The 20457-nt window shown below is 53.4% G+C and overlaps 1 protein-coding gene and 1 long non-coding RNA gene across 4 annotated transcripts in view; one reads left to right on the top strand and one right to left on the bottom strand.

Moving 5' to 3' along the window:
- The window catches only part of TRAPPC12 (trafficking protein particle complex subunit 12), a 92881-nt gene that overhangs the window by 9528 nt on the left and 62896 nt on the right, over positions 1 to 20457 (bottom strand). For all 3 annotated transcript variants that reach the window (XM_074393532.1, XM_039462255.2, XM_039462259.2), the window contains 3 exons: positions 8515 to 8587; positions 6010 to 6083; positions 406 to 504 (listed from right to left, as the gene is read on the bottom strand). In XM_074393532.1, coding sequence (XP_074249633.1) covers positions 406 to 504; positions 6010 to 6083; positions 8515 to 8587 — 246 coding nt within the window. The remainder of the gene's footprint in view (positions 1 to 405; positions 505 to 6009; positions 6084 to 8514; positions 8588 to 20457) is intronic.
- On the top strand, positions 2324 to 11312 carry LOC120360978 (uncharacterized). Its single transcript, XR_005577348.2, has 3 exons — positions 2324 to 2846; positions 5976 to 6090; positions 9799 to 11312. It is a non-coding gene; the product is annotated as an uncharacterized LOC120360978 (long non-coding RNA).

Genomic DNA, 20457 nt, shown 5'->3' with positions numbered 1-20457 from the left:
CCACTGTTCATGAAGTCTGGACTTTCCTCTGTCCAGCAACCATGATCCAAGGGCTCTTTCAGGCAAAGTATCAGCGAGTGACCGTTCCAGGCTGAGCTGAACAGACTCCTCACGGTTCAGTCAGTGCTGTTCTGACTGCAGCAGGGCAGGCTAGCTGCGAGGACAGCTGATGTGGGCTCACACTGAGCGACAGGCGCATGAGCCGGCGGGGCTTCCCACAGGCACGCCGGAGTGCCTGGAAGGAACCGGCCCTCTTCACGGTCACACACATCTGAAATGGACTGTTTTCGGCACTCTTTCTTATGGTAAAATGACCCAAAGCAAACACTCGCCCACGCAAGCAAGACCTCCTATCACAGGGCGTTCTCACTCCTGGCTCACAGCTCACCGCGCACAGGTACCTACCTGCAGGGCGATCCGTCCGATGCCGCTGAGCAGCTGGGGCTCCTGCTCTGGGTAATACGTGATGACCGAATGATAGGCCTCCACGGCGAGCACGTAATCCTGCGGGAAGAAAGACACCCTGAGAACAGCACTGTGGGCTTCACACACTGAGAAGAGCATGAGCGTGTACAGATGCGGTGTGCACAGGACACGCGGGCACGTGGCCTGGCGGAGAGGCTGGACAGCAGCGTGTGGTGCTGGTCGCCCTCGCAACTGCAGTCAGGCTGGGACTCTGAGCCGTGTGCATCGGGCAGGCGCTGTCCTCCCTGTCACGGGGGCTGTCGGGGTTTAGCTGGGCCTGAGGGGTCTGTTTCCTGCTTCCAGCTTCTAAACAGTGACTTGTATTTCACTCAGGCTGCACCTCTTTCTGTCCTGACAGTTATGTGAATTGGCGAACTCTGTCTCAGCTCCATCCTCCAAACACATAAGCCAAATTTTTAAAGCATCTCTTAAACATTTTCCATGCTAGAAACTAAGGTCAGATCTCTAAATGTAAAGAAAACTCACAAAACAGCTTTGCCGAGGGTGAGTGTGGTGACCGAGGTGGCCCCTGCAGAGAATGTGTGACTGTCGTCTGCTCTCTGTGGGGACAGCTGGGGGGGAACATTTAGGAGTGCTCTGCTGGCCGCTGTGCTCGGGCATCTGCTTTCTGCCAAGGCCCTTCTCCGGATCCCTCACGGAGCCTCCCGTGCCTGCCCAGGAGTGCAGGGCCAGGCCAGCTAAGGGGACGGGCACCACGGCAGCAGCCTGCGCTAAATGCTTCCCTGCTTTCTGGCACGGAGCTCTAAGCACGAGGTCAGCAGTAACTATGGCCACCAATGGTCTTTTTCTTCTTATTCATCATAAATTCCCAGAAGGTACTTTCATTTCTTTACTCTTCTACAAGTTCCATTTCCTACAAACTGGGACTGGAGTTACTAGCTTGCTGATTGGGATGTCACAAAGAAAGACAGGCAAGGACACTTCCAGTTTGGTAGGAAGAAAAAAAAAAAAAAGGACTCTCTCCAGTCTAGTACCTTCGAGTATAGCTCATTAAAACTAATTTTATTCAAGGCCCGATGCTCATGAGGAGCCAGACAGCACATGCCTTGGTCTCCTTTCCCACGCCTTCCTGCTGCCTGCCACTGCTGTCTAGTTGTGTGTGTGTGTGTGTGTGTGTGTGTGTGTGTGTGTGTGTGAGAGAGAGAGAGAGAGAGAGAGAGAGAGAGAGAGAGAGAGAGAGCGCCCTTGCACAGAGGAGGGCTTTGTGAGCTGGCACGGGGCACTCGGGGTGGCCAAGCTTGTGGCTGGGATGGATGTGACACCCCTGATGCTGCCGCGGGGACTGTGCAGCCTGGGCTAGTCCCGCTCTGAGAAGTTTAGGGGAGCAGCCCTGCCTTACGACAGGGGCTGCACCCACTGCCTAGCCCCAGCTCGGGGACAAGCAGTAGCTACCCCTCTCGGCTTCTCTGGGGAAGGCAGTGGGTTCCCGAGCACCCACCATACTAAGCAGTGTGTGTTCTAATCCCACACACGCCCCCTCCTTTAGTTTCCCGTAGACAAAAGTCGGGCTCTGACTTTCTTGTTGTTAGCCCGGCCGTCACTGGGTCCTTCCCGTGCCGCACTCCCACTGCTGATGCTCCAGCCTGAGGCGGCCACCGCAGAGTGCGCGGGGCGGGCCACGGTGGGGTGCAGCACCTGCTGCTAGTGGGTGACCCTGTGGCCAGCCACACCCCCCAACCACTCTTTTGATTGCTCGGGGCCAGGGGTCAGTGTTCTGAAGATAATCTAACATGACAAAGGACAGGTTTTTAAAAAACCAAGCCATGATCCTTGATGGGAAAAGTTATTTTAGGCATGGCTCTTCTGGAAGAGTGGCTGCACGGGGTTGGGAGCCACGTGAGGAAGCTGGATTCCAGGCCGGGGGCAGGTGGCAGAGAGGGGATCTCGGGGGCCCGCACCAGCTGGCAGCCACTCCCACCAGCTCAGTGACACCAGTGCTCGCCAGTCTGCAGGTGTGGGCAGGATGTGAGTCCAGGCGTCAGAGGGGAAAGAATCCTGGCAGCCTTCAAGGAACCCATCATCAAGTAAACCAGACGATGAACTGGGACTGTGTCAGAAAGTTTCCTCAGGTTGACCGTTATTCAGTGACTTTATTTACTGACGATAGAGGGGACACAGCCCTTTTCAGGGAAAATGACCAAAAGCAGCTCTGTGGAGAGGGCTTAACCTACTCTCCAGATCATGTAGATTTGGCTGTGGAAAGGACATGAATGACTTGCTTCCAGGGATAAGCCTATTTTAGCTCAATCTTCACCATTTCTTCTCAGCAGCCACGTGTTTAGTGGCTGTGAAACTAGACTGACAACCTTTCGGCCACCAGAAAGGACTCGTGCAGTGTAATCTCAGCAAGACAGCTGAAGGTAGGTAGCTGATGCAGCTGCGTGCTCCCCTCCATGACGTGCGGAGCCACAGCGGGTGGTGAGGAGCAGGGTGGCGAGCTGTGGGCACGCAGCAGGAGGGAATTGGACTCCCAGGGGTGCCCGGGAAGGGATGGCCAGGCCAGCTAAGGAGGTGGGCACCTACATCCATGTGGCCTGCCCTAAGGCTACAGTGAGGCGTGAAGTGACATTTTCAATGCTTAATAATACATGCCACTGTGCATTACAGCATATCATGAAGATATCCAGGGCTAAAATGTATGAATATATTCATCGTTAAGAAGTTAAATTGATATTTATTTCAATGCAATAAAAATGTTATTCAAGATAATTAAATGGCTGATTAAATAACTCATTGTTAGCCCACACACATAATTTAATTAACAGGATACCCTTAGTATTGAGACCACTCACTGTTGCAACACCCTGTGTGCCCACTAGATGGCAAGAGAGCGCATATGCTTGGGTTGGCTTTAATTGCAAATTATTTACTCCTTTTTTTAACTCAAGAAAATGAAAGCTTAAGCTCAACTTTCAAATTAAATCACGTCCACTGTAAAAGTATGTTTGAAATGCAGTAATATGTTCTGTAGTAAGCCCCAGCAATACAGGAGGAAGACTCACATTTGGAGCCTGGTGGTGCTGTTACTGCTACAGCAGAAAGCCCGTTCCATCATTTTCTATTCATGTGCCTTAAAACGCAAATAAAAGCTGCCACTGGAACAGGGAACTTTCCTCCCTGGGGAGTTTTAGCCCCATGATTAATGAAAGTCAGTCCTGTGAATTTATAATTTGTTCTTCATGCCTTTGCCTAAGAACATTCTGGCAAGCTGGTGACTTTCAGGTGAAGCTGACAGTGTCCTCAGCAGGCAGAGGCCTACTGCAGACTGCCCAGGCTGCCAGGTGGGGGTGTCAGGGCTGGCCACAGGCAGCGCTGGGAGACTGGCCTGTTTTGGGGGGCAGAGGGGTCAGGCTGGGTGCTTTGGGGTCACCTCCCGCCTTCCAGCAGGGAGGCCCGGAAGGCCCGGGGCAGGGGAGTGGAAGGGCCTACTTTTCACTCTCACTCAAGAGGTGGGCAGTCTCTGCTGTGGAAGCCAGAGGGTGCTGGAGAGGGAAGGGGGCTGGAGAGGGAAGGGGGCTGGATAGGGAAGGGCGCTGGAGAGGGAAGGGGACTGGAGGGGGAAGGGGGGCTGGACGGGGAAGGGCGCTGGAGAGGGAAGGGGGTTGGACAGGGAAGGGGGCTGGAGAGGGAAGGGCGCTGGAGAGGGAAGGGCGCTGGAGAGGGAAGGGCGCTGGAGAGGGAAGGGGGCTGGAGAGGGAAGGGGGCTGGACAGGGAAGGGCGCTGGAGAGGGAAGGGGGCTGGAGAGGGAAGGGCGCTGGATAGGGAAGGTGGCTGGACAGGGAAGGGCACTGGAGAGGGAAGGGGGCTGGAGGGGGAAGGGGGGCTGGAGGGGGAAGGGGGGCTGGAGAGGGAAGGGCGCTGGAGAGGGAAGGGGGCTGGATAGGGAAGGGGGCTGGAGAGGGAAGGGCGCTGGAGAGGGAAGGGGACTGGAGGGGGAAGGGGGACTGGACGGGGAAGGGCGCTGGAGAGGGAAGGGGGTTGGACGGGGAAGGAGGCTGGAGAGGGAAGGGCGCTGGAGAGGGAAGGGCGCTGGAGAGGGAAGGGCGCTAGAGAGGGAAAGGGGCTGGACAGGGAAGGGCGCTGGAGAGGGAAGGGGGCTGGAGAGGGAAGGGGGCTGGAGAGGGAAGGGGGCTGGGCAAAAGGGGGCAAGGAATAGAACCAAGTGGCTGTGCAGGCCCCTGACCTCAGTGGGAATATCTCAGGGGTGGTAACAGAAGTCAAACCTGCTCTGAGTAAAACCAGAGAACTTAAAAACCCTAATTTCCTTTATCCAGTGTGTTGAAGGAAGGAAAGAGCTGTGTGAATACCAGAGCTGGAAGGGATTTCAGCGATCTCAGTTCAACGCCTATATTTTAAAGGAGGTGGCTGAGGCTTGCAGCAGTGCAAGGCTACGTCACAGTTGCTTGCTACTGAGGACAAACAGGACACCCTGAATCTCCCTGTGCGTCCAGCCCCATGCTGCTGCAGAGCTGTAGAGGCAGTGGCCCTGCACTAAAGCTGGGGCGCGGGCTGCATGTCTTCCTGATGGAATGCCTGAGCTGCTGATGGCTGTGAATCTACACCCACACCCAGCCCGCTTGAAGCAGTGCCCAGGGTCACAGTGACCTCTGAGGATGCCGTGGGGTCTGGGCATAAAGCAGGGCTGCCACTTGAGGGTTCATGACCGAGCCCATGAGCACAGTTCTCCACCTGGTAAATTGCCTGCTCTGCCTTTCTGAAAATCAAGCTCAGGAATGACCTTGGCTGCAGGAAAGCCATGTGGGTGTGGGAGGAGCTATGATCACTGTCTTAGAACAGCCCAGAAGGTGGTATGAGTACTGCTCCGAGGCACCTGCTGTTCACTGATTCTTGCAGCCACTCCCAGGGCCCACAGCTGGCTGCAGGGCCACCAGCTCCCACACAGCACCCTGACGCCCAGTGTGGGAGATGAGCCAGGCATGGGGTGTGTTCCAAACAAAAAGAGGAGCCAGAAACACCATGGCACAGGCTGGCGAGAGCCAGGAGACGTGGAAAAACAAATGACAGTCTGAGTTCAGCTCCTTGAGTTCTCAGCTGTTTCCCTGGGGGCTAAGAGCTCTGGGGTGACGTCCTAAGCAGGGATCTCATGGGAAAGCCTGTCTTCAGGTGTTATGATCATCAATCATAAAATCAAAACCAAGGGGTGAAAAAACATCCTCCAGGAAGACAGCGAGAACAAAGGACACCCTTTGGGGATGGAATTCAGAGAAAAACGGGGGAAGATGAACAATGCTTTCCATTAAATCATTTAGACCCACGTTTCAATAATGAAATCTGATCATGTAAATTCTACCTTCTGTTGAAATTTCTTGCAGTAGAAATGAAAGTAAAGAGCCCGGAATGTGCCACTGGGCTCCCTGTTAAGCCGGTACTTAGCTGGCTTCTCTGCACGGCTACCTGCTTCCTGTCCCTGCCAGCATCTATTATACCAGCGGCTCCCCTGAGGCTCATTCCGACCCCTCTCTTCCAGACCACATGGCAGCCCTGCTCGGCCACACACGTACCTTCATCAGGAGCAGACAGTTTGCCATGGAGTACATCACCCGGCCCAGACGTGACCTCCACAGCCGAATAGAGGCTGCAAGGTAAGAGCAGACTGTGAGTGCACAAATAACTTGGAGGCTCTTTCTAGCCATCAATTACCAGGTCCTGTGAATTCTGATTTAACCTGAAAAGATCCCTCTTGTTAATGCCACTGGATTTTGGCCTGGAATGTTGAATGCACTGCAGGCTACATTGAGGTGGAAAACACAGCACCTGCATTGGGACCGGGGGTGGCTTTGGGCAGAGACCTTCGGCATCAAGGAGGCAGGAGTGAGAACCAGGAGGGTGGCTGGTCAGCACTGGCCCAGACACAAGGCCAAACGGCCTGACTAGGAGCCCCGCTGCCAAAGCCAGAACCCTGAGAAAAGGAACAAAGCTGACAGAAACGACACTGCCTACGGCTCGACAGGCCTGGAGGGCCACTGGCCAGAGTGGCCGCCAGCCTCTTGCAGCTGCCCCGTGAGAGGCTACCCAGAGGGCCCCACCCATGCTCAGCCAGCCACAAGGCTTCCCCTGCCTCCGGGCCATGCAGATGCTGATTCCCCAAGGGGTGCCACGCCCCCTGGCCCAGAACTCAAGTGGCTGGCACACACTCCCCTGGGGACTCCGCACTCCGCAGCTGGCCTGCTTTCCTAGCCCCCCGCTGCCACATGCTGGCTGGCCATGACCCCGAGCCTGGCTGCCCCTCCCTGCTCTCCCCTGCACATCCGTTAGTTAGCAGCCTTCCCCCCACTTTTAGTAGTTTTCAAACTGGCTTTGTGGACTTGTTGGGGTCTGCAAAGGTCCCCTGGGACCTGCCCTGGGGGAGGGCGGGCTGACCAGTGGCATCTGTTTATCACTGGGATGACCAGGAGGAAGGCGCAGGTTGAGGACTGAGCTGATCTGAAATGGGTATGTTATTGACAGGCAGGCTGAGGTCCCGACAGGCCAGGGATGTGTCCATTTGATCTCTCGTCCAGTCCTCTTGTGCCTGTGCTGTGTCCACTTCCTCCAAGAAAAGTCCACACTTCTAACTGCCAAGTGCCAGGAGGCTACCACGAGCAGCACCAGCCCCTGGGAGCACTCCTGGCCTCCCTCACTGCCGGGCACTGGGAGCCGCGTGTCCCTGGCTGCTTCTGAGGCTGTGATTCAGGAGCCCAGAAGCTGACCTTCCTCCCGCTGCTGATGCGGAGGATGCACTGTGAGGTCACAGTCACCTAGAAATGATGTGTACTCAAGGTGTGCTTCAGGAGAACACCCAGAAACGAACTGCTAAAATCGAAAACTTGACTCACTTTGCCTTTCAGCAATTAAAAACACATTAGCTTTCTATGTTCCCCTTGTACCATTATTTCTACGAAAGGAAATTCTGAATATCTTCTCCTAATGGATGTGAACTACGGACTGAACTGAACTGCGTATTTACTCTGAGGATCTCTGCGTATTTACTCCGAGGATCTCTGCAGACCCCTGCTCTGCAACCCCTGCCCTCCTTAGGGACGCTCCTCTGTGCGGTCTTCTGTTCCATATCCAGGAAGAGCCTTCTGACCTCTAGTAACTACATGCTCATTCCCACCAAAGCCGGAGCCCAGGAAGGGGTAAAACGGCTGGGTGCCAAGAATGCTGAATGGGACAGCCAAGAGCAGATGGTGATGGTGACGTCTCTCCTTCAGACCTTGTTACTCTGCATGCAATTAAATGACTAAAAAGAGCGCACAAGTGCCCACACCACACATACACGTACAGTTCACACCAGCCAGCAGTTCCCCAGAAACCCCAGCACACCTGCGGAGCCAGAGGCCACCTGGTCTCGACCTGGCTTGCACATGGAGTAGGACAGAAGCTATGGGGAGGAGGAGATGACCAGCCAACAAGGACCGTGGGGGGACGCTGCCACCAGGGGTGAGGCAGTGAGCACAGGGTGGGGCTGACCGGGAGGAGCCATCAGGCTGGGTTTCCAGGTGTGATCGAAGCTTGTTCCCTGAGCTGCAGCTGGCATGGCCTCACTGTGGAGGTCAGCTCATGTCAACCCACCCAATCCCCCAGACGGTTGCCACTGGTCCAGGGAACTGCCCAGCCCTCTCAGCCTGCCCCCAGGCTCTGGCCAGCACCCGTTTCCTCTCCTGTTCCTCCTGAGCCTCCATCCCCAATGCGGAGGCCTCTTTGGGCCCTTTAGCTGGGCTGCGCCTCCCTCGTGCCCGCTCAGACCACCACTCGGCGCGGCAGGTTCCGGGCTGTGTGCTTCTGTGGTGAGGGTGTGTCCTCTCCCCTGTGCACAGGGCGCAGGTCGGAAGGCGCACACTGCACCCACAGCGTCACCGGGTGACGTGCTCGGCTTCCCTGAGAAGGGAGTGAGCGGCAAATCCACGAACGGATGCATGCAGTGCTGACTGCAAAAGGGAAAGAAGGAGAGGAAGCCGGAGGCCTGGGGCGACAGCCCTCAGTCACGTCCGAGAAGCATCTCGTCAGAAGTCTGGCCGGCCAACCTTGTCTGCCCTCCGGAGTCACACCGCTCGCGCCGCCATCTTCTGCCAAGCCTTGCTCCAAATTGACCAGGATCTGCAACATTCCAAATGAAGACAAAGTCATGGGAATGAGTTTGTGTCTGGACTTTGTTATAATATATTCTCAGTTCAGCAGATTTCCCTGGATGAAAACAATCTGTCAAGGGATGTTCACACAAACTTTAAAAAGATATTAAACATTTGATATTTTCTTTATTGTAAATGCAACTTTATTTTAGATTCAGGAGGTATGTGCAGAGGTTTGTGACCTGAGTATACTGTGTGATGCTGAGGGTGGGCTGCAGCTGAAGCCATCACCCAGGTGGTCAGCATGGGATCCAACAGGTCGTTTTTCAACCCTTCCCCCACCCCAGGCTCCCTCCGCTGGTCATCCCTGGTGTTTATTTTCTGCTTCTGTATGTCCACGTGAGTCCACTGTTTAGCTCCCACTTACGAGTGAAAACATTCAGTATTTGGTTTTCTGTTTCTGTGTTGACTCACTTAGGATCATGGCTTCCAGCTACATCCATGTGGCTGCAAAGGACAAGGTGTGGTTCTTTCTGACGGCTGAGTGGGTATTTCACAGTGTATGTGCACCATCTTCTCCTCGTCCGGTTCACCCACGGGGACACATTTTCAACATCCCCCTATGACATGGGGTGACAATGAATAGGCAGGGACTCTGCTCCTAGCTGATGGTGAACGTGGTGTTTAGGATGTTCTTCAAGTATTTGTAGACATCAGACATAGAGAATATGTTTTTTAAGAAAAGCATCAGGACTAGTGTGGTGGCTCAAGCCTGTAATCCCAACACGTTGGGAGGCTAAGGCAGGTGATCACCTGGGCCCAGGAGTTACACACCAGCCTGGACAATGTAGCGAAACCCCACCTCTAAAAAAATACAACAAAACCAGCAGGGTGTGGTGGCATGCACCTATGGCCCCAGCTACCTGGGAGGCTGAGGTGGGAGGATCACCTGAGCCTGGGAGGTCAAGGCTGCAGTGGCCAGTGACCTCACCACTGCACTGCAGCCTGGGTGACAGAGTGAGACCCTGTCTTCAAAAAAAAAAAAAAAAAAAAGCATGAAGTATGTCACCTGAGAGTGGTGATAACTGTGAAGACGTCGGCCCCATTCCTACCAGGCGCTGTGCTTGTGGCCTTTTAAATGTACCAAATACGTTTTGAGCACATGTCCCTTTCCACAGTTTTTGTTGCTTGGTTTGTAACTTTTGGGCACTTCTTTTGTGTTTCGGTTTTCTCTGAAAGACAAGCTGCTGTTGCTGCTGCGATTTGCGTAGAGAATTGAGATCATCTTGCCAATCAACACTCCCCACATGACCCGCCCCAGGAGGTGAGGGCTTCCGTTCGTGTGACTCCCTGGTCTCCACACGCTGAGGACAAAGGCGGCCTCTCTTCACCTGCAGGGCCGTTATTTAACACCAGATGGAGAACAATGTGCTGTGAACACGGAGGACTTTTCCTCTTAACCATTATCTTGGGCTGCCTTGATGACTCAGAGGACAGCCTGTGGTTCCAAACTGTGACCTTCTGAAAACAATCTAGCCGGTTCAAACTCGGTGAAATGACATTCTTCGGTGAATCTGTCTTCTGATGAATAATCACAAGAGCAGAAATTGACAAAGAAGAAAACCTTGGTGTTACCATGAATTAACTTCCCTCAACCCTCGCACACAGTTGGCGGGAATGTAATCAGCGCAACCACTATGGAGAACAGTGGAGTTTCTACAAAAACCTAAAAATAGAGCTACTATACCACCCAGCAATCCCACGCCCAGATATATACCCCGGAGAAAGGAAACTGGTGTATCGGAGAGATCTCTGCACGCCCGAGTGTGTGCCAGCACCGTTCACCACAGCCACGACTTGGAAGCAGCGTTAAGTGTCCATCCACGGATGAGGGGATAAAGGAAACGGCCACACACACGACGGAGGACCGTTCAGCCATCAAACAGAATGGGGTCCTGTCATTTACAACAACATGGATGGAACTGGAGGTCACGGTGTTAAGTGACATATGCCAGGCACAGAAAGATAAACATTGTATGTTCTCATTTATCTGTGGGGGCTAAAAATTACACCACTCAACTCATGGAGATGGTAAGTAGAAGAATGGTTACCAGAGGCTCGGAACAGCAGTTGGGGATGGGAGTGGGGGTGGGAGTGGGGGTGGTGATGCGTACAAAAACATAGAATAAATAAGACCTAGTATTTGCTAGCACAAGGGTGACTATAGTAAAGTAATTTGAGTATATTAAAAAATAACTAAAAGACTAAAACTGGATTGTCTGGAACACAAGGGATCAACACCTGAGGGAGGGATCCTGCACTTTACCCTGATGTGATGATTACACATTGCCTGCTTGTATCACAATATCTCATGTAGCCCATAAATATAAACACCTACCATGTACCCACAAAAATGAAAATCTACTAAAGAAAAGGAAGCTGACTTCATTCAGGCTGGTGTGGAGGGAGCACGGGAGGCAAGTGGGGAGACACCCACTGCAGAGGCAAAGCCACTGCACCAGCCAGACCTGGCAGCGCCCCGGTCAGCGGAGCTTTGAACATTCCCACTGGCAGTCCCCAGGGTGTGACGCACCAGGTCAGCTGACTCCTGCGCTTGTTCTGCGCCTCCCCACGAGCTGGGGGTCTCTATGGGCCTGGGCGGCCTCTCCACACAGGGGGTCTCTATGGGCTTGGGTGACCTCTCCACACCTTGGGAACTCTATGGGCTGTGGTGACCTCTCCACGCCTTGGGAACTAACTCTACGGGCTGGGGTGACCTCTCCATGCAGCGGGGTCTCTGCGGGGCTGGGCCATCTCTCCACACCATGGGTGATCTCTCTCTGTGTTGAGTGGAGAAGAAAACCCGTGGAAACGCCCAGAACTTTGCAGTGAGCATGCAAGGCCTGAGAGAAGACCTGCACCCACAGGGTCGTGGTGGCCTCTGCACAAGCTGTGCTGGGGCTGGCACTCCCTGCAGGCTGTCATGGCTAATGAAGGGAGGAGGAATGAGGTCCCTCAAAGGGCGGCAGGAAGAGAAAGGTCTAGAAAGAAGTAAAAAAGAGTTTCCCATCCCAATGATGCATAAGTGCAGGCAGAAACAGAAGCACCATTGTAGCAGAGGCATCAAAAGCAGAGCACATGAGGAAACGGGAGCTCCACCTGCAGCAGCTGCTTTCGGCCCAGATCCGCCTACCCAGCTGCGCAGGCGCACGGGTCGGACACAGAGACACCAGCAGGTCACACCCCCCAGACCCACCTGCCCAGCTTCAAAGGCACATGGGTAGGACACAGAGACACCAGCAGGCCACATCCCCCCAGACCCGCCTACTCAGCTGGGAGGGCGCACGGGTCGGACACGGAGACACCAGCAGGCCACATCCCTCCCTCTGAAAAAAGCACCCTCCTGGCTGGGGCAGAGGGGTGCACAGAATGACGCCAAGTGCCTGCAGGGACCTGAGTCATGGAGGTGCTGCAGCCCGAGGAAGGGACAGCTGGAGAAGGCACCGATCATCGACACGAGCACAGGCACATCAGACACAACCTTCTGAGCCTCGGTGAGTATTGTTTTGTTTGTGGGGTGTGTCACTTAATGTCAATTAAAAGGTCCCAGTGCGGTGCAGAAGAGCATCCACGAGTGAACGGGACGGAAACAGCAGTTCACAGTTGGTAGCTTGTATTGCTGTCTAGAGACAGTTGTCTGGCTTTATAAAGTAACAGTACATTGATTTACAAAAGGTTATTTCTATAAAGGAAAGTGACAGACACGCTCTCAATCCAAAGCCTGAATTATTTAGGAAATGCAGTTATTGCAAAAAAAAAAAAAAAAGCCCGACAGTGTGTCGTCTGCAAATGTGGCATGGCTGGAATTTCCTCCTTGGTTCCTTTTGTCCCAGACGAAAGGACCAGACTCCAGGGTCTATATCAGAGACCAACCAGCAGTCCTGTGTTTGTGTCCCAGAAGAATAAAGGCCCAACACACCATGCCCAGCTCATTCGGGAAGAGGCTCTGAGGAGCAGGGGCATGATATGAAGTACGGGGTGACAGAACACCCCATGTGCCAGAGCACGTTGCCCATACCTTCCTGCAGTAAGCTGCTGAGGGCCCAGGCGAGGGCGTAGGAGGCAGAGGACAGAGATACCACAACACTGCCAAGTGACGGCTGACAGAAGGGCAGAGGGGTTGCAGAAGGCAGAGTGACCGGGGTTGGGGGGGCAGAGGGACTGCAGAGGCAGAGTGACTGCGGGGGCAGAGGGGCTGCAGAGGCAGAGGGGCTCCAGAGGGCAGAGTGACTGAGAGGGCAGAGTGACTGCAGAAGGCGGAGTGACCGGGGGAGGGGGCAGAGGGACTGCAGAGGGCAGAGTGATCGTGGGGGCAGAGGGGCTGCAGAGGGCAGAGTGACCGTGGGGGCAGAGGGACTGCAGAGAGCAGAGTGATTGGGGAGGGCAGAGTGACTGCGGGGGCAGAGGGACTACAGGGGCAGAGGGACTGCAGAGGGCAGAGTGATCGCAGTGGCAAAGGGGATCCAGAGGGCCGAGGGACTACAGGGGCAGAAGGATTGCAGAGGGCAGAGGGACTGCAGAGGGCAGAGTGACCTCTGGGGCAGAGGGGTGGAAAGCGCCAGGTGCTGGAGGCACCTTCCTGCAGCTCCCAGCTGGTTGGAGCTGGGTCTGGAGCTCTGTGCAGTGTGGTCTGGTCAGGCGCCAGCAGAGTGGTGGTGCTCAGCGCCTGCTGGGAACTACCGGGGATGAGTACTTTACAGATGGGGGCCCAGGACAGTTTTTAAGCACAAACAGCGTTCTGTTTGATTTCACAAAAATAAACCTGTGGCGGAGGCAGCATTGTGCCCATGTGCAGGGCCCTGCGCACTTTCTACACACAGCAAAGTGCTACGGTGACAAGAACGGGGATGTTCCCGACCAGAAGACGTGGGTTCCAGTTCAGGCTGACTTTCAGTGTGCCTTCTCTGACTTCCTATTTCCTTAGCTTCCAACTTTTTCACATGCCTGTATTACAAGTCATGAAACTCCTATGAGAATGTACTTGAAGCATTCTATGAGCTTTAAAAACGCTGAACAGATATTAATTACAAATAGGAGAAGCAACCAGAAATGTAAAAATTCCACTGCTTCAGTTTTCCCTGTGGCTTCTCTTTCGCCATCATCTCTGTGCTAAACGGTGAAAGGTTTCGGTATGTGGGATCGGGGAGCAATTAAATTAATGCTGCACTGACTATTACATATTAAGTGGGCCTTTGAAACTTCCAGGAGCTTCCACAACTCCGAGGTTTGGCTGCTGGGCAGCTGCGAGGTTCCTGGAGGCTGAAGGGCAGGCCTCTCGGAGTCCATGAGCTCCCCAGCACGAGCCGCATGCCCGAGCCTGCAGCTGGTGGGAGGAAGTGCAGCTCGCAACCGGCGGGCCGGGCTGGGGTGGAGGCGGGAGCCCGCCCTGCAGGGCCAGGAGAGGCCGGTGCATCCTGAAGTGGAACAGACCCCAGCTGACGACCACTGTGGCCACGCGTCCCTCAACACTCCTCAAAAGGAGAGCCTCATTCCCATCCCTGCATGTGGGCTGGACTTAGTGACCAGGTGGAGGGGACATGGAGGTCTCCGAGACCAGGCCCCGCAAGGCACAGTGGCTTCCTCCTCCTCCCTGCCTCTCTGTCGGGAGCCAGCTGCCCTTCTGTCCGACACACGAGAAGCCCCACAGAAATGAGCCCAGGAACCCAGCCTCTCACCAACAGCAGCAGAGCTCGGTGGGCGTAGGAGGGAGCCCCCGGACCCCGGTTCTCCAGCCCCAGCTGAGCCCTCCGGTGGGGACAACCACGGCCAACATCATAACTGCAGCCTCGGGACAAGCCTGAGCCAGAGCGACCCAGAAGCTGCGCTGGACCCCAGACCCACAGAAACAGCGAGGTCGTGCAGCCCTGGGGCTGCAGCGCATAGAGCTGCAGATCATTTGCTGCAGATCAACTGATGGCGAACACACGGGCACAGCGAAGTTACCAGTACCTTCCTTCAAGGCTTTGCATGAGGAACAGTGTATTGAGACCCATGTACTGAAACGCTCGGGAGGTTTAGTTTTGTTTACTTTGAAAATTCTGTGCTGGACATGGTGCGTCACGCCTATAGTCAGTTCTAGCATTTTGGGAAGCTGAGGTGGGAGAACTGCTTGAGTCCAGGAGTTCAAGACCAGCCTAGGCAACATAGTGAGATCCCATCTCTACAAAAAGTTTAAAAATTAGCCAGGCATGGTGGCACAAGCCTGTAGTCCCAGCTACTCAGGAGGGCAAGGCAGAAGAATTGCTCAAACTGGGGAGGTCACGGCTGCAGTAAGCCATGTTCATGCCACGGTACTCCAGTCTGGATGACAGAACAAGATCCTGCCTCAGAAAAAAAAAAAAAAAAAAAAAAAAAAAAAAAAAAAAAAAAAGAAAAAAATTCTGATCAGGGTTCTTCATTGGGCATCTTAGCACGAGCTCATCTCTGAAAGCGACTGTAATCATGTGAAGACGCCGCTTGGAAATGCATGGAAGAGGAGTCTGGAGAAAGTAACAGAAGGAACAGCTGTGGGGCTGAAGAGACTCCAGACTCGACTGTTCTGTTCACAGAGGGGTCTGTTTGGTGTGGAGGGGCTGCAGCCAGCCCCACCATGGGGGATACCACACCGGGCATGGCGTGGCTGGTCCAGGGCTGAAAAGGTTTCAGGCTAACGAGGTGGGCAATCATCAACACCCCCCCTCAGTACAGGAGGGAAGATCAATTATTCAGAGTTAAAAACCTGCTTGTGTTCTGTCCAAAGAGTGAAGAAAATTATATGCCTTGAATGAATATGCCAGCTGCTTGACTTCATATATAACCGCTACCACTTGATCTCAAGCAATATTTAAAGAGGCAATTTGTAACCTATTCATATTTAAAGAGACCCAAATCTGTGTTCTCATCATATGCAGCTATCCGGGAGGTGGTGAAGCAGGTTTTCTGGCTGCGTCACCGACGCCTTCGTGTGGAAAGTGCTGTCTGTGGGAGGCCTTGAGGAAGAAGCCATCGCGCCCGTCCCTTTGGTGGCTGTCGTGGGTCGTGGGGTGAGCGTGGGATAGGTTCAGGGAACTGGTTTTATTCCTGAGGCATTTAGTATACGCAGTACTGGGAAGCTGGCACTAAGTCAAGGACCTGAGGACTTCCTAAGTGGACGCTTCTGAGTCCAGACTAAAGGTGAGAGCAGGTCTCTTCTGGAGAGCCTCAGATTTCGGGACATTAGGACCTTCCAGGGGTCCTTGGCTTCACAGGGGACCTCTTCAAAGTGAAAAGAGGTTTCTTGGAGCTGCTCCAAAGCTCTCCAAGAATCATGAAACACTGACCACATGCCAGGGACCGTGCGGTCACTTACATGTGCCCCCGGCCACCCTGGGTATCAGCCATGTTCTTCACTTGCAGAAAGGAGGCTGAGGCAGACCCAGGCTGCACAGCTGGTCATGTAGCTGGCATGTCGGAGCGGACCTGGAAGTTTCCAGACTGTCAGACTGACTCCAAAGCCGCGTTCACAACCACTGCTTTTGGGACAGTGTCCTCTGGGCCCCTCACCCCTTGAAAATATACTTCCTTCTTTCTATTCAGATCATACATTGCAACGTCTCAGGATTGGCCACGATGAACTCCAGAGGATTCTGAAGGTGTGAATTTCCACTGCCAGCTGAGTCAAGACATTCCTCTGGAGAGCCCCGATGCCCAGTGCTGCCCCGCTCCCGCCACGCTCCTGCTTGCACATCTGAGCACACAGGAGCTTGGGCTTCAATGGCAATGAGAAGGGACTCAGTCTCAATGGACAGCCGTCCTCACTCGGCCTTTCTTCTCTCCACCTCCCAATCACTCCCATGTCATCTGATTAAGCCACAATCAATCTGTTCTCTGCAGGAGCAGCAGAAAAGCAGGGCGAACAAACCCTCTGGGTCAGACGTGGTGATGGCAGCAACTGGCCGCTGTCGGTGTGCCGGGGGCTGGGCCCTGAGCGCTGGCCCTGACGGTATTAGAGGACCACCACGCCTGTTCTTGCTTATGTTTCTAACTTTGCTTACAAATAAGACAACAAAACTGAAGATGTCCATCTGTCAAAACCCCTTTTAGAAAAGTATTAACTCTTCCTACAAAGCTCTTACGACTACAATAGCAACTATCAAGACAGAAGCAAGCTACACTGACATTGTTGAATACATTTCTTTTCCAGAGTGCACAAAAATGTACCTTATCCTCTGCCTCCTCCAGTTGGCAGTGAGTCTGCAAAGAAGCAGTTCTATGAACATGGAACTCTCAGCCAAGCTGAGCTGGGGAGGCTGGAGGCTGCAGACTGCAGGGAGGGATGGAGCCCAACTCAAGACGGGGCGGGTGCATGCAGGTGAGTGATGAATGAAGCTACAATCGAACTGTGCGTCATTACGTATGGATTATGTCTACTGAGGCAAATGGCTTTTAGAAGTGTGTTTGCTCAGCTCTTTCCCAAAGGGTCTGTGACACTCTCTCAGGACCAAGAGGGAGACAGCCTACTGGGGACGTGGGAGGAGCAGGGTCAGAGGATGGAGGCACTGATTTTACCAAGCCACGGTAGTACGGGAAATTTCTTTTAAATTGTGGTGTATTTTCTTCTTCACTGATGAAATCACACTTGCACCAAACATTTACCGATTCACTCAGTGGCTCAAAGACAACAGATACAATGAAGTACTCAGAAGTAGTTTGTAAAGATCATAAGTGAAATCCTAAAACTGGGCCCCATATGAAAACTCGCAACATGGTTCTAATCTAAAACACACGTGCTGAACAGACTCGAATCAGTCTTTGGTGAATGTTCGACACAGGAACAGTCGGCCCCGAGAGTCCCATGGGGCTCCCCTTTCCTGGCACGCCCTCCGCCCTCTGCCCTTGCTTAACTGGCTGTACCCCGGCTTCCTTTATTTTCGCATGGTCCTCACTTTTTCAACAGCAAAAGGTTTTATTATGAGATAAAATGAATACATGCGTTAAGTGAGACGTGGACAATAAAAGGGGAATTAAAATGACCTTTCATCACATTGTCTACGCCACTAACACATGGGGACATTCTTCCTCCGATGAATATCACTTATTCCATCACGGTCATACTGTAATTACAAGTCTGGCTTTGAAATGAATGTGCTATCACCAGCACTTCCCCACCTGGTGGGGCTGCGCCACGCTTGACAGCCGGCACCCTGACCAGCGTCCTCCTCTGCTATCTCAGCAGCTACCACCTCTCAAACCACGCGACGCTCATGAGCGGCAGGCCAGAGATGACTGGGACGGCTCTGTTCTGGCCTCTCCCCTACCAGCTGAATGTCAAGCTCCACCCTGCGTGAGGCCTGGTCTGAGCGACCATGGGGCGGCCCTGCTGCCTCACTCGCAGCCGCTCCCACAGCCTCCCGCACCTCACTGCTGTCACCTAGGGCTGCTGCTTTTCCTGTGGGAAATCCATGCTGGGAATTGAACCTGAGAAGACTTGACTTCTGCTGGAGTGGCAATTATCAGACAGCAGGGCTCAGCACACTTCTGTACGAATGGCAGTGCGTTCATTTTCTGAGCAGCCTGAATGCTCTGCCTGACTTGATCACTACAGCATGAAAACCTTCCACTGTCCTCACGTGGTGCCTGTGCTGCTGTTTACCCCCTTCTGAAGCATTTGATTCTACAGTCATTCCTCACCTCCAGCCTCGAAAGTCCCCTTTGAAGATCAACAAGAGATACCACGCAAGCAGTGAAAACAAATGGGGCAGAGTTCTTCGGGGAATAGGAACCAGATAACTTATGTGCTTTCTTTCTAGAAACAACGATCTCAGTCTCGTTGAATGTCCCTGAATTAAGCATCTCAGATCAGCGTCAAGGCTCCTGGTCGGCCGCCTGCCACTGAGTACAGCCCCAGCACTGGCCTCCTGCCTGCTCAAGTCCCCCCGAAGACCTGAGAGGAAGGTTCGTCCAGGACTCCAGGGATCGGCCTGGGTGTGGCCCATCAGGAACGGGGACTGGAAATTACCGTACAGAACAGCAGGCGGCTTCCCCATGCAGCTTCCCTTGGCAGCCTGAGTGAGGGGGAGGAGCTAACGGAAAATGGCACCAAAGGAAATATGTTTAACATTCTAGACTCATTTTTTTCACTCTGCTTCACTCTCCGCACCCAATGGAAGAGTCCATACTTCCCTGAAACTACTGAGACTAGTTTTTGGCAGAAGCAAGTGCGGTAGGGATTGCTGAAATTTCTGTAACTGTTTAAGTGACACTTAAGATCAAACGTTAGAGCCCCTGCTTTAAAAGGCATCAGAGAAGATTTTGTATTTGGAGGAAAAAGCCACATTCTTGATAGTCTTAACTGCACAGAGAACAGCAGAGTGGCTCAAGTGTGAGGTTTCCAGAACTGTGTGGCGGGGCTCAGCCAGGCTCCATCACTGCGGTCGTCAGAGGAAACATCACCTCCCTGAAGCTGCTTTCCTCATTTGGGAACTGAGGATAATAAAGCCACCTGGAGGTGCTGTGGGCATTAGTAGGGGTGATCAACATAATGCATTCGGCACGGTGCCCGGTACCAGAAAGCAGCTCGCACATCCATGCAGCGCCAACATGTCACGGTGCCTCAGTGCTGGGACGCACAGCACGTGTCCTGAGCAGGCTATGTGTGGTTTGGGGCAGCTGTGGTGAATGCTTTAAACAACACAGCAAAGAGCAGTCCATGCAGGAAGAGGCCTCGTGAACACATCTGCCCTGAGTTGTGAAGGCCTCGCTAGCACATCCTTGAGACTTCCTGAGGATTTCCCTGAGTTGTCAAGGTCTGGGAAAATCCAAGCATTCATGCTGGAGAACCGTGGAGACTCTCTGGTCTGACCTCTCTCTTTATTCACCAGTGGAGAGCAGAGGGGCCCGAAGGCCACACCAAGCTGCTTACGTTCATCCACCAAATCAGCACTGGCAGAAGAGTGGCGGGCTGGCTTTTCATATGGTTCGATTTCGCACCATGATGCAGTTTGGACATTCGTCCCCCAAACTTCACGTTGGAATGTGAGCCCCAGTGTTGGAGGTGGGACGTGGTGGGAGGTGTCTGTGTCCTGGGGGTGGATCCCTCATGGATGGCTTAGTGCCCTCCCTACAGTAATGAATGAGTTCTGGTTCCATTAGCTACCTTGGGATCTGGCCGTTAAAAAGAGCCTGGTGCCTCCCCCTCCCTCCTCCTCCTATTCTCTTTCTAATCATGTGACACGCTTGCTTCCCCTTTGCTTTCTACTATGATTAAAAGCTTCCTGGCCAGGTGCAGTGGTTCATGCCTGTAATCCTAGCACTTTGGGAAGCCAAGGGAGGTAGATCATTTGAGGTCAGGAGTTCGAGACTAGCCTGGCCAACATGGTGAAACTCTGTCTCTACTAAAAATACAACAATTAGCCAGAAGTGATGGTGGGCACCTGTAATCCCAGCTACTCAGGAGGTGAGGCAGGAGAATCACTCAAACCTGGGAGGTGGAGGTTGCAGTGAGCCGACTGCTAGACTGCACTCCAGCCTGGGTGACAGAACGAGACTGTTTAAAAAAAAAAAAAAAAAAAAAAAAAAAAAAAAAAGAAGAGCTTCCTGAGGCCACACCGGAAGCAGATGCTGACACCGTGCTCCTGGTACAGCCTGCAGAACTGTGAGCCAAGATAACCCTTTTCTTTGTAAATAACTCACTCTCGGGTATTCCTTTATGGCACTACCAAACGGACCGAGACACACTTCTTAAGTAAAGAAATTCTACCGTAACACAGACTTTCCCTTTTTAAATTCTGGATGATCATGATGTATTGGTGATGGCTGCAAACCTAAAGGGAGCGGGTGAAACAAGCATCGTCTACCAGACTGCGAACCCACTGAGGGCGC

This window comes from Saimiri boliviensis, chromosome 1, assembly GCF_048565385.1.
Source record: "Saimiri boliviensis isolate mSaiBol1 chromosome 1, mSaiBol1.pri, whole genome shotgun sequence".
Classification (NCBI taxonomy): domain Eukaryota; kingdom Metazoa; phylum Chordata; class Mammalia; order Primates; family Cebidae; genus Saimiri; species Saimiri boliviensis.
Note: the sequence above shows the minus strand (reverse complement) of the source record. Positions and strands in the feature narration are given on the sequence as shown.